General features: G+C 41.6%; 1 protein-coding gene across 1 annotated transcript; it reads right to left on the bottom strand.

Annotated features, from left to right (window-relative positions):
- Positions 1-797: 797 nt before the first annotated feature.
- sack1fb (scaffolding CK1 anchoring protein Fb) lies at positions 798-10889 on the bottom strand. Its single transcript, XM_086033571.1, has 5 exons — positions 10307-10889; positions 4863-5030; positions 4198-4319; positions 1339-2084; positions 798-1082 (listed from the first exon to the last, which is right to left on the bottom strand). The coding sequence occupies exons 1-5, from the start codon at positions 10769-10771 to the stop codon at positions 1036-1038; spliced, it is 1548 nt and encodes a 515-aa protein (XP_085889697.1). The 5' UTR covers positions 10772-10889; the 3' UTR covers positions 798-1035.
- Between the last annotated feature and the right edge of the window lie 1844 nt (positions 10890-12733).

Raw genomic sequence — 12733 nt, 5'->3', positions numbered from 1 at the left:
TGGTTCGCATTCACGTGACACACGTGTACTTTCTGTATCATATTTTCATGACCGCTTCCTGTTTTTTATCCTCATACAGCTTCGACTACAGGTTACAAATGCCTGACCATTGTTGTTGATATAAAAAATGTATATTATATATAAAACTATTATTTGAACACAGTATCTTTCTGACAGTGTCAATCACAACTGAGCATTACAGGTGTTCTTTGCTGCTCTCAAGTGGCCAGAGCAAAAATCTTAAAAATAAATAGAATGAGTCAATAAATGTGTTTAATATTAAATAAATAGATTAATAATTACGTTTACTACTTATTTGTTGTCTTTTTTGCTGGTGATTCTCCTTATAAAAACATTACCAGTCATGTTTAATATACATTTTTTTCTCAAAAAAGATGTATTTTTATACAACAGAAAATATATACAGAAACATATACAAATATCTTTCAAGAAAAAAATTGGAATGATTACCTAATTGACCGATTATTTGCTGTATTTCTCGCTGGTGCTTCTCCTTTTAAAAAAAAAAAATAATAACACAAAGCAAAATTACACCCAAAATGTTTTTCATTTTTAAAAATGAATAACATAAAGCAAAAATACACCCAAAATGTTTTTCATTTTTAAAAATGAATAACAAAGCAAAAATACACCCAAAATGTTATTGTTTTTAATCCAATTGCAAAGTTAAATTTTAATTCATTTAATCCCCCGCAACATTTAAGGAGCCAAAAAATTGCACTTCATTAACTAAACATGGAAAACACACCTCAGAGAATCCACATTATGAGCAAAAATGAAATCATACAAGTTATTTTATTTTTCGACAACAATGAAGAAGGCACTGGTCTTTTTGTTTTAATAGCCACTTTGATTGGTCAGCCGTTCCGCTAGCAGGCTACTTCCAGTGAGCAGCAGGATGTCCCAGACATGCTAACAAAGTGAATTAAGTGCTTGTAAACCGTTTCAAATATACTTGAGGGGGAGGAGAAAAAAAACAAAAAAAAAAAAAACAACTTTGTCTAAAACGGGACCTCAGGACACTTTGCAGACTTGCTTAGATCGATGGTGACTCTTTATGCCTGCGGAACAAACAGAAAAAAAGAGAAGTTCTAGTAGGCTTTTCCTGACTGACCGCTTGTGCAACCACATTATCTCTCTTTTTTTTTTTTTTTTTTTCACGTCCCTTTTCATAAAGATTTGTGATCCCCTTCAGTTGAGTTGTAATGTAACAAAAAGCTTTATGTATTTTTTTTTTTTAATAACTGGCATTCGAACAGAGGTGTGTAGACTTTTTCTATCAAGTGTATGACTCGCTCTCATAATCTCGTCACTCACTTATGTTGTCTTGCGTGGTGTCGACCGTCTGCAACGAGTCCGTCCTGGGCCCGAGCGCGGACGGCCTCTTGAGCAGCCTGAGCTTGCTGGGGGGCGACTTGACCCTAGCCTCCAGGTGGTCCTGGCTCCCCAGGTATCCCGTGGACTCGGTGGGGGCGGGGCTTGACCTCCCGCTGTTGATGGACAGCTTGCTGGACGACAACCTCTTGGTGATCTTCTGCTTCAGCGTCAGTCTCTTCTTCTCCTGCGGGACTCCGTTGGGTTTCTTGAAGAACTCTATGGGGGCTTCCGACGGTAGCGGGCTGAGACGGTCGAGCTTCTCGCTACTGGTGACCTGGTCCTGGGGCACGGTAAGCCGCAAGAGCTCGGAAGGTTTGGTAGGCCCCTGGAGGGACCTGGCCGGGTGAGGCGTGTCTGGGAACAAGAGGAAGTACTTGGGGTTGTAGTACTTGTGAGCGGGGACCTCGATGTTGTTGACTTTGCGGGTGTCGCCCAGGCTGACTTGGAAGCGGGACGTGGTGGCGGGAAGCGGGGGGCGCTTGGGGCCCACCTTGGCACGCACGCTGGCGCTCACTTTGGCCGGCGGGCTCGCTTTGGCCGGCGGGCTCACGTGGAACTCGCGGAACAGGTCCAGCTTCTCCGACACGGCGTAGAGCTCGCGGAAGTCCTGGTCGAAGAACTCCACCACTTGGCCCGTCATCACCGTGATGGTGTTGCGGTCCATGCGCGACGTGGACCACGAGAAACTGACGCATGGGAAAGAGCGGGATTAAAGGACATTATGTTAGGGCTGAAGGATTTTGAAAAAGAATGTCATTAATAGGGCTGTCAAAGTTAAAGCATTAACTATGGAGATTCATTTCAATTTTATAACGCACACAAAAAAAATTTACTCAGTTAACTCCATTTTATTGACTTCCCGTAGCAGCTGACCTCTGCTCACTTTGCACCCAAATTTAGAGGTCTACGATTTTCTCCTCCCTCAATATTACGATTGCGAATTAATATGCGATTATTTTTTTCAAGGCTCTCTTCGCTTCGTTTTTTTTTTTTTCTTTTGAAACAAAAACAAGCAATAAATTAAGCTGCATAACAACAAACCATATCAGATTTATGACACTTACAGTAAATGCAGTGGCGACGGGAAAATGAAGCTTCAAATTTGCTTCATGAACCAGTTGTATTTTTTTTTACTCCTTCAGATGGCACTGTTGGCAAGTCAGTGTGGTTAGAGTGCCATCTAGAGGAGTCAAATATACAACTGAATCATTTGAAGTTTAATGTTACCATCACTAGTAATTGCATAGAAAAAAAAATGGAACTTCCTGACAAATAAACTGGAATTAATAAATACAAGACATATTTTTGCAGCAGTATCATTAGCATTCCATTTAGATGTCAGTGTTCGCTTGCAAAGGGATCTTTTGCGATAGTGGGAGCAATCTGTAATTACCGCAGTAAACTCCTGCATAATTGTTATCGGTGAAAATGAGTGGAATCGCTCACGTCGTCATAACTAAATCGCCCGAGCGGATCGGATACGTGGGATCGTTCCGACGAGCACAATTTAATGAGTGACTTCTACTCATGGCCTTTACTTCTTTAGCTTAATGAGTTTGGCCCAGCTGTCACTTTGACAGCGCAGGTGGAACTGATCCATGTTGTAATCCGGTCGCGTCAATCACTGAGCGCCAATGAGGCACTGAAGCGTAGCGCTTAAGCGTTTCAAAAACCGGAACATCGAGTCGTGGGGCGGGTTGATGGGTGTGGCGGGGCAGTGAAATTAAACTAGCTTCAAATTACTGCTCCAACTTGTTTGTTTGAACACTTTTATTTACTCTGGGTTGAATCAGCTTGATTGTTTATGTTAAGTTCTGGTTTTTAATAGTGGACCGTTTTTTTGTGATGATTTCAAGAAAGTTTTTTTGTGTATTGCTGCTGTGCGATTTTAAGTATGTATTGCCGTTTTTTTTGTTTTTGTTTTTTTTTAATCCCTAAAATAACGCTTTAATCCCTAAAATAACGCTTTGTGTTTCATCAAACGCATCCTCCACCCTCACGCAACAACGAACATTTGAATTATTCACAATTTAGTACTGCCCCTGTCTTGTATACACGGTTTAAATTTGATAAGAATTGAACAAAATCTCCATGACGAAAATGTCGTTGAAGGACGTCGAAGAAAAAAAAACGTCCAACTAGACACTAAAATGGCTGCTTTGAAACCAAAATAGCAGACTTCCTGTGCGTTTTTTTTTTGGTGGAGTTTCTTGAGACTTTTTTGTGGTTCTTGTCTTGATCGACACTCTTACCAAATTTCATATTGCTGAATGAAACTGGCTTCGGGGGCTGAATTTCCGCCAAAAACAATAACAAAAGAAAATGTTAATTTTGGTTTGCAATTTAGTGCAGTTCCTGCGTCTAAAATATGTGATACATGATAGATGTGCCTACCAAATTTCAAGTTGCTAAGTCAAACTGGCTTTAGTGGCTGATTTTTTTTCTAAATGAGAAAAAAAACCTCTCAATTCAAGTCAATTTAATTGTGTTGTGACCAATACCGCAAATTGACCCTTCCTTCAACTACTACTAATCACTACTCTACTTCAAAACAAAATTGTAGATTTCCTGGGCATTTTCAAGCATGGCGTCTTGAGACTTTTTTGTGGGTCTACTCATGAAAGACAAGCCCGCCAAAGATCAGACTGCAAAGTGAAACTGGCTTTGGGGGCTGTTTAAAAAAAGGTTGTAAAACGGGAACACGTTTGCCACGTTGCCCGGTAGAATGCGAATGGTTAATCATAACTGACCCATGGGAAAAAAAAAATCCTGGGGGTGGGGGGGGTGTTATTTACTCACCTGTAGGATCCAAAGACCACCTTCTCTCCATCCACCAGCATGTACTTGGAGCACATGGAGCCGGGGAGTCTGCCAAAGGACAAGTTGAAGCCCACCCCCGTGAGTGTTCTGGCACGAATGTTCTGCAAATCAGAGTTTGGGATTATAAACGTATTGTGAAGACAATGCATAGACAATTGCATTATTATCTTTGTAAGGACAAAAGTTGTTTCCTGAGAGCCACACGTGTCACTGCCTCATACAGTCACAAGTTCAAATAGCTTCAAATGTCAGCCTGCGGCTGGCTCTGCGTCCTGCATTTCTGTGGTGAGCGAAGCAAGCACACCTTTGCTTCCGCGAGACCGGGAAATGACTTTGAAAATAAACAAGAGCAGCAGGTGTTCACTGTAAACAAATGACAAATATGCAAATCAAGGTCCTGTTCCGGTGATGTCAATGATTATGTCACCGGGTTCTCAACCTTTATCGCAAACGATTTTCGCCCTACGCCGCACAATGCGGGTGGACCACATTCACCATCAAACCTCCAAAAAAACAAACAACAACAACAACAACAAAAAAAAAAACCAGAATGGTTTAGCATGAGATTTTAATGTCGTTGCTGAGTAGAAGTGAAAATTCCACACGTGTGCGAAATTCATCACCTCGGTGGGAAGCATTCTTACCCGCAGGTGCTGGGCGCCGATCTGCAGCCGAGAGCACATGTCCAGGAAGTGCGGCACGCCGTGGTTGTCCAGTAGGATGTAGATGGGCACCGAGCGGCGCCAGGCGGCGTCCATCAGGTCCTGCAGGATCTGGAGGTCTGTGAGCAGGTCCATCACGATGGCGATCACCTTTTATTAGCACGGACACAACACCAAAGATATTGAAAACAATGAAAGACCCGGCAAAGTGATTTCAGTTTGTTTGTAAAGACTGCACATCAAATATGGTTGAAGTGCTGAAAACATGTACAATGACTGCTAACAATATAGTACGGAATTAGCGCCATTTGCCAGATTGATACCGGTATAAGCCTAAGTATGCACTTTGCAATTGCGAGTTACTTCATCATAACAATTTCAGCCCTTTTTACCACTATAGAATGCAGTGAGCTATGCTAAAAAAATAAAAAATAAATAAAAGTGTTTGTGTTTGTTGTTCGGACTTCAGTGTCTGTTTTAAGGACCCACACGCGGCTCACGGAGCAAGGCGGGGGCGACTTGGACCTCCCCGCTGCCGGTGTTCGGAAATTCCTGCCATGCGGTAAAGACGTCCTATCAATGCCCAGTGCGCTTGCGCACAAGGTCTTTAAGTATTTTCGCGGGAATTTTGTAACTTTTTGTCCCACCTGTCGTACGTTCGATCAAATGCGGTGAGTACCAGTACTTACTATTTTCGTTTTTAATGAGTCTGATTTGACTTTTTGCCTCTTAAATACTTTTAGGGGTGTGTTTTCCGTCGAAGCTTTTAAGTATTGTGTTTTCTTGTAGTGTCTTTTGAGCACAGTGTTGATCTGTTGACCACATTCATCACGCAGTGTATGTAGGCTATACCACACCATCTCATTCAATTGTCAGGGCGTCCTACCTGCTTGCGCCTTTCTGAAATGATTTTTTAAGTTCTACCTGTATGTATCTGAACAAAAGAAGCTGAAATCGCACGGTAGTATTTCGGCTGTCAAATCAGCCTCCGGTAGGAAATTTCCCACAGGTAGGACATTTTGGCAGAACGCCGGTCGCCTAGCAGGCTATCGCGCTAGCAGGCTATCGCGCTAGCAGGCAATCGCGCTAGCAGGCTATCGAGCTAGCAGGCTATCGAGCTAGCAGGCTATCGCGCTAGCAGGCTATCGAGCTAGCAGGCTAGCTGGCTTGGTCCACACAACAGCGACACTTCAGGGAAAATGAATTGTTGTTCGCTAGCCGGCTAGCTTGCTAGCTAAGGAACGAACCAGCAGCGGGCCCACTCAGTGTTGTTTCTGTGTGCGGGTCCACATTAGTTATTCAAGACAGAGCACTGCAGCCGCACATGTTAATTGGCCTATAGATCACATTGACAGCCATTTGAGCACATATTGTACGAACGGGCGCATTTGAGTGACAGGTGAAGGTCGGGCCGGGCTTGTTTTCAGCGCATTCAGCGGACACGCCCACAGCGGCCGACAGCTCCGTGGAGGCCTTTACTTTTCACCATTTTAAATCCTCATTTGATATGCGATTTTTTTTTCATTCAATCATATTTGACAGGCTCTTCTCTGTGTTATGCCAAAATCACCAGCCATTTTTATTTTCACTTTAGAGGGACTTTTAGCTTTAAGTCTGTGTACAATACAAGGTTTACAAAGTAGGATCCGTCGAAGTGACCTGACAATGGCGGCTTCAGTCCAAAATGGAAGACTTCCTTTCGGTTTCACATCACCGGAATTATACATCTGTTTTTAACTATGAGCTGCACGAATGAGATCAGCCGAACCGCTAGGTTGAAGGCTGCAGGGCTTCAGTCGCAAATAGTCATTCGCCACAAGCTTCTACATGAGAACCACCACCTTGCACAATAGAAATTAACGAAATAAAATAATAAAAGAAAATAATTCTGAGTCCAAAAATAGTTATTGTGGAACTTTGGTGGTTGCGATGTACACGTGAAATGATTTTACGATTATGGCCCACTTGCTAGTTTTTCTGATAGCTGCTTCGCTGCCATTTTATGTTAAATGTAAAATGCTTTGTTGCAGCTGCAGCTGTTGTGAATTGCACCATATAAATAAAGTTGTATCGTATAGTAATCAAAGCAAGAGCTAATAAAAATAATTCAGTTAAAAAAAAAAAAAAGAATCCACAGCATGCTTGCCCGAACGCAGACGAAAGATACAACACGTGTCATAGGATCTTGCTATTACGTTAGTTATAAAAGATAAACAACAACACAATAGAAATAAACAGAACGACTAGAGTGAATTCGAATGAGTTCGTTGTATTCAGTAGGCCTTACAAGTGGACATTTTCACAGCACCGCTGACTCATTTCTTCCTGTAGCTGACACACTCGGCCTCGAAGTGGGTCACCCACACTCTTGTTTCGCTGCCCGCCTTTGTTGCACAACTTAATTAATGTTGGAAACTTTTTGGGACTTCTCCTCACCAGGCACTTTGCTAGAATTTTAAGTGGTGAAACCCGCTACTCGCTTTTATCCGCCGGCGGCCTCCAGCTTGTTTACAGCCCCCCCCCCCTCGGAGGCGTTACGACTGCAAACGTTGCTCTTCCATTGAACTCGTTGCTGACAGCTTCTGGCTTTCCTCAAAAAGAAGGTTCAAACCAGACACTACATTAGGTACGCCTGCACAATAAAAAATAAAAAAAAGCTGTCTCAACCTCCGGTGTAAGACATTTCGGGAAACTTTGTCGGCCTCCCACTGGATTTTGAAACAACTCCTCCTACAGGAGATAATGGAGTTGCCACTAGTTCTAGAGCTGGTTAGTGTCAAAAGAAAACAATCACTGTTTGTTAATATAGTAAAACTACAGAAGCTTGGAACTGCCAATGAGGAGTAAACACGTTTGACTTGCAAATACGTTTGAATGTATTTTGAGATAGAAGAGATAAGAGATGGATTTAAAACTGGGTTAATTTGCTGAGAACTCCCTCCACGTTTTGTTTTATTGCTAATATTTAGCCTGTTACTGCAAATTACTATTGGTTCCAAAAATCGGTTTTCGGCTTCCTTGACTACAAACAATTGGTATCAGTCTATTGCTACTTTTGAGGAAAATTGTGGTCAGCTTCCAAATTTCATGACAGCGGCATGGACTTTTCCACTGTCTGACAAACAATACGGTGCAGTAGTTATACACCACAAATCATAAAAGTGTTCCTGTCTTGTCATTCAACAAAGCTGCGCTCAAATTAAACACAAAAGCGGCATGTCGACCAACCAGTCGAGCAGCAAATGTACTGTGTTGCCCTGTATTATTCTTTCATATCTACTTTTACGCGACTTCTTGCTGGCATTTTTGGTCTTTTCACCACAACACTGAGTGGACAAGTCTGAGCTGGTGTGGTCTTCCTCCGTTGACGCCTGCCTGCTCAAATATTCGGTTTGCACGCCACGACGCGTTTCAGGCTGCCCAACACCCAAAAATTAAACCATTATTGATTACACGATTCAGTGATTAAATTGCAAGACATTACAGCTCCTTGCCCACGAGAGTTACTGCTAGTGGATGTGTTTATTATTATTGTGCAATGAGGCAGTTATTGGTAATAACTGGAGAGAGCAGTCAGTTAATTATTTCACGCACATTTTTTTCCCCCTCAATATTGCGCCATGTATTTTTTTTTAACAAACACAAGCAATTAAATAATTTGCATTACCGTAAACAATATCATATATATATATATATATATATATATGAAAAATAAAGCCTCCTGACTGACTTTCGATTTGAATTTGATTCATCGCTCAGCCCTGACACTGTTTCTTGATTAGTCCGTAGAAAAAGCACTGCCTCCTACCTGTGATGACAAATGAATCGAAAGGAAAACAAAAACAGCCACTCATAAAATACTTTGGATTGTTGCAGATGGCTGATTAAACAGCAGTGTCCATTTACTGTAAGCACACCTCTGCGTTTTCTCGTCTTTGTTTCCTTAATTGTAGAATTATACGCTTGATGGTTGCCCTTCACGTCAACACTCTTTATTGTTAATGCTTTTACCATCCTGGTCAGAGTTAATTGATCCAAATTGTACCGCTTGGTGGAAACGTGATTTCAAGTAACTTCTTTGACCTTTTTCCAAGTCAGGTGTCAAGGTACAAAAATAGTACTTTAAAAAGGCACCACCAAGATAGCAACACGCTGACCTCATCAGGGTGATGAACGATTAAGGAAAAAAAAAACACCTTTGGTTTGAAGTCATATCATTGGCACAAGCCCAAGCCAGCATCTAGCATTCGGTATGTACCAAGCTTATCGTGTTTGTGCAGATACCGGGTTTTTCCCTCCCAGCCCATTGCCAGTTAGATGACTAACTCTGCCAAGGAGGATTTGTGTGTGTTACATTCTGCTATGGCCATAAAATAAAATCTCTGAATTCAAACGACCATTTCACCTCTGGTAGAAAAAGCAAATGACTGATGGACCATTATAGGAAAAAAAAAAAAAAAAAAAAAAATACAACTCATTATTACACTGCTGGGATGAGCGATTATTAGCCAGGCACTCGCTGCTAGCGACGAGCTTACTAGCTACTAATCACTAACACTGGCAGCATTTTTTTTTAAACAATGACAGTGTAATTACCGTGCTATTTTTTTCTTTTTTTCTTCTCGATGGTGCACACCAAATAAAAAATTACCCGAGGCAGAATAAAATATTCTTAACACTCGTTTCACCCCTAACGTGCACGAGGTGTTTGGAAATATTCAGTGAGTGTAACTCTGTGATTATCTTCCACCAGGCTCCTTTTTGTCATACTCAACCCAAAGTGAAAGTAATTCTACTCACGGTGTCCGTTTCTTGGCAGAAAGCGAAACTTGTGGCAAGAGGGGTCAGCAAACTTGCTGACTTGGCAACAATGAATGTGCTTTTGCAAAACGAGCTCTCTGCAGCCATGCTGTTAGTGTAAGCAGTGCAAATCAGCGAGGATTCACTTTTTGCACTATGTAATCCACAAAAAACTAAATAAAAAAAAAAAAAGAGAGAAAAGAATTTAAAAAACACATTTCTTTATTTAAAAAAAATGTTTTTTTTTAATATTCTTGAGCAATTAATTGACAAATTAATCACTAAAATGAATGAATCACCTAGCCTTAGAGACAGGTTAGAAAGACAAAAAGTGTGTCACAAAACCTTCCAGGATGCACGTCCGCGTCAACGTTTAACAAGCTCTTGCTTGTTGCATGAGTGCAACTGGGTTAAGTGTTTTATTGACCTAATGCTGCTCAATCGCACACGCCACACACACACGCGCACAAAACACCCTATGCAAACAATTTTAGCTCCTTGGCAGAAAGTAAGAACGAAGCTTATTAAAAGATGACAAGGGTTGCACGATTAAAGGCAAAATCTGAATTGTTTTAGTCAATATTGCAATCACGAGTATTGATCACAATTATTATTGATATGCCCACCTTGCTGGCCCCCTGGATGAGCCTGCGCACCACCTCCTTGATATGGGGTCCGTTGTCCTTGGGAGGGTGAGTGTGGACCGCCACCCGGGTCACCCCCTTGAAGAAGCCCCAGCTGGGCCAGCCGATGTCCAGCGGCGGCACCTCGGTGTCGGACATCTGGGGCCAGTAGGTGGAGTGGACCCCGGAGTCCGAGGACGGAGACGACCCCGTGGCCGCCTCCCTGTCCCCCTCTCCGTCTGTGTCGTAGTGTTTAAAGTTGTTGTTCAACGTTTTCACCTCTCTGGCGGATAAAAAGTCTTTCATGTTGTCGTCCTTGAGGCGCATTTTGAAGGCGCCGTCGCCGTTCTTGAGGAGTTCCTCGACGGCGGCGCGCTGCTCCTCGCTGTAATAGAACTCCGGTCGCGTCTCCGGCACCTGGACGCCGATTCGGCCGTCTTCCATGCACACAATCTGGGACTCGGCCATGGCTGCTGTCCGCCCCGTTGGCCTACCTGCCTGGAAGGAGAGTTGCGGCCGATACGTGAGAAGGAAGAGAGCCGGGACAAAGTTACCTGAGGCCGGGGAGTGGAGGAGGGGCGCGGCCGGGGTTGTGATGCCTTCCATGACAAACGGAATTCAGGAATTTTGACGCGTCTTAAACTTCATTGTTTGTACAGAATGAATATTTAAAACACATTTTAACTTACGGTTATGTCTGGGAAATACTTGTATTACTTTCATTATTTACTTTTATTATTGTTTTTTTTTTTTTCAGCATTTAACATTTTTCTACGCTCCTTAGTCTTAAGAAACCGTACATTTTACAGATTTCCAAGCGACAATCGAACGCACCACGCTGACGGGGAATTTTGTTTCGGTTGACATGCTGTACTTTAAAAAAAAACTTTTGTTTATATATATATATATATATATATCCATCCAATCATTTAACCCTTTCAGCTTGCGTTATACATTCAGTTGTGGGGCTGTGAGTTTGTTTTAATCGTCCTTTCTGTCGGAAAAGCGTCAACAGTGTGTGTTACGTTATGGCAACGATAGGCTTCATTGTTTGTTAACAATTTGTGGTTTTAATGCTCCAATTTGTGTTTTTTACGCTGGTGTTGGTGTCAATTTACTTCAGGTTTGTGCCATGCGGGATAGTAACTTTTGTAACTAGACAGTACTGCCTAATAGCACGTGCCTTGAAGTCATTTATCTTATTACGTAATCATGTCAATTGCCTTTGGGATCCATTCTATTTATTCAAAAGCTTTTCCTTTACCTTAAGCGTGTTCCAAACCTTGTCCATTTCTTGCTACTATTACAGTAAAACAATCTATTTGTTATAAAGCTCAAATATTTAAAGGGAACATATAATGGTAAATGGTCAGCACGATGTGTAAGTGTTTAGCATATATGTGAATGTGGAAGGCTGTTAGTTTATGGGTCATTCCAGAATTGGCCGATATTTTCTGTAACTATTATAATACGATTATTTATAATTACATAAAAAAAAAAATCTCTGTCTAGTGCTAATTTGAGCCCATTTATTTTGGCTTCCCACCTTTTGACTTTGGGCACCCATGTAATTGCATTCTCATTCATCAATAGTACAATATAGGTTTGTTCCGCATTTTTCCACCTGTAGTTGTCCGAAATATAGTTTTTACAGCCCTCTCTTGATCATTAAAAAGAGGTGTGTGTGTGTGTGTGGGGGGGGGGGGGGGTGAAATCTGCCAGTGATGTCATAACTTTATTCACCACAAGATGACAGTAGAATACAAGAAAACAGTGGGGGGAAAAATGCCGTGCATCATTTACTCATTTTATTTCGTCTAGTGGTTGCACGAAATAAAATAATCTGAATCCAGATCGATTTTTTTTAAAGCAGACTATACATCTATTTTAAAAATATATTCGGATACAGATAATTTTATTTTGTGCAACCACTTGACGAAATCAAATTGAGTAAATCCAACCATCCTTTTTTTTTTCCAGTGAACGTAACTTTTCATGTACTGTACCTGCAGGCACTCATGGGGTAATGTTATTCACTATAAAAAGCAAGAATGGCATCTTTTTCAGTCTCAGTCAATAAAATGACACTAACACAGTCCATTGAATAAAATGGTGTGTTGAATTTACTCACTTTTATTTCGTCAAATTCAAGCGGTTGCACAAAATAAAATCATCTCATTAAGTAGATATATAGTCTACTTAATGCATCTGGATCCAGATGATTGTACTCGTATGCTGTATAAACTTTTTTTCAGTGCAGCAGATAAAATCTGTATTTGTGATGAAAGGCCACACGACCGTCTCGCTGTCATTTTTTAATATTTTGCTCAACTCATACTGGCGAAATGTGGGGATCAAGCTATCAGAAAGAGTGCTCACTCAATACCAACCACCAAACTGAGCTGCTATATTGTATTTATGCTGTGTGTA

Source organism: Filicampus tigris, chromosome 6, assembly GCF_054856515.1.
Source record: "Filicampus tigris isolate MCC_2025a chromosome 6, RoL_Ftig_1.0, whole genome shotgun sequence".
NCBI classification, from domain to species: domain Eukaryota; kingdom Metazoa; phylum Chordata; class Actinopteri; order Syngnathiformes; family Syngnathidae; genus Filicampus; species Filicampus tigris.
Note: the sequence above shows the minus strand (reverse complement) of the source record. Positions and strands in the feature narration are given on the sequence as shown.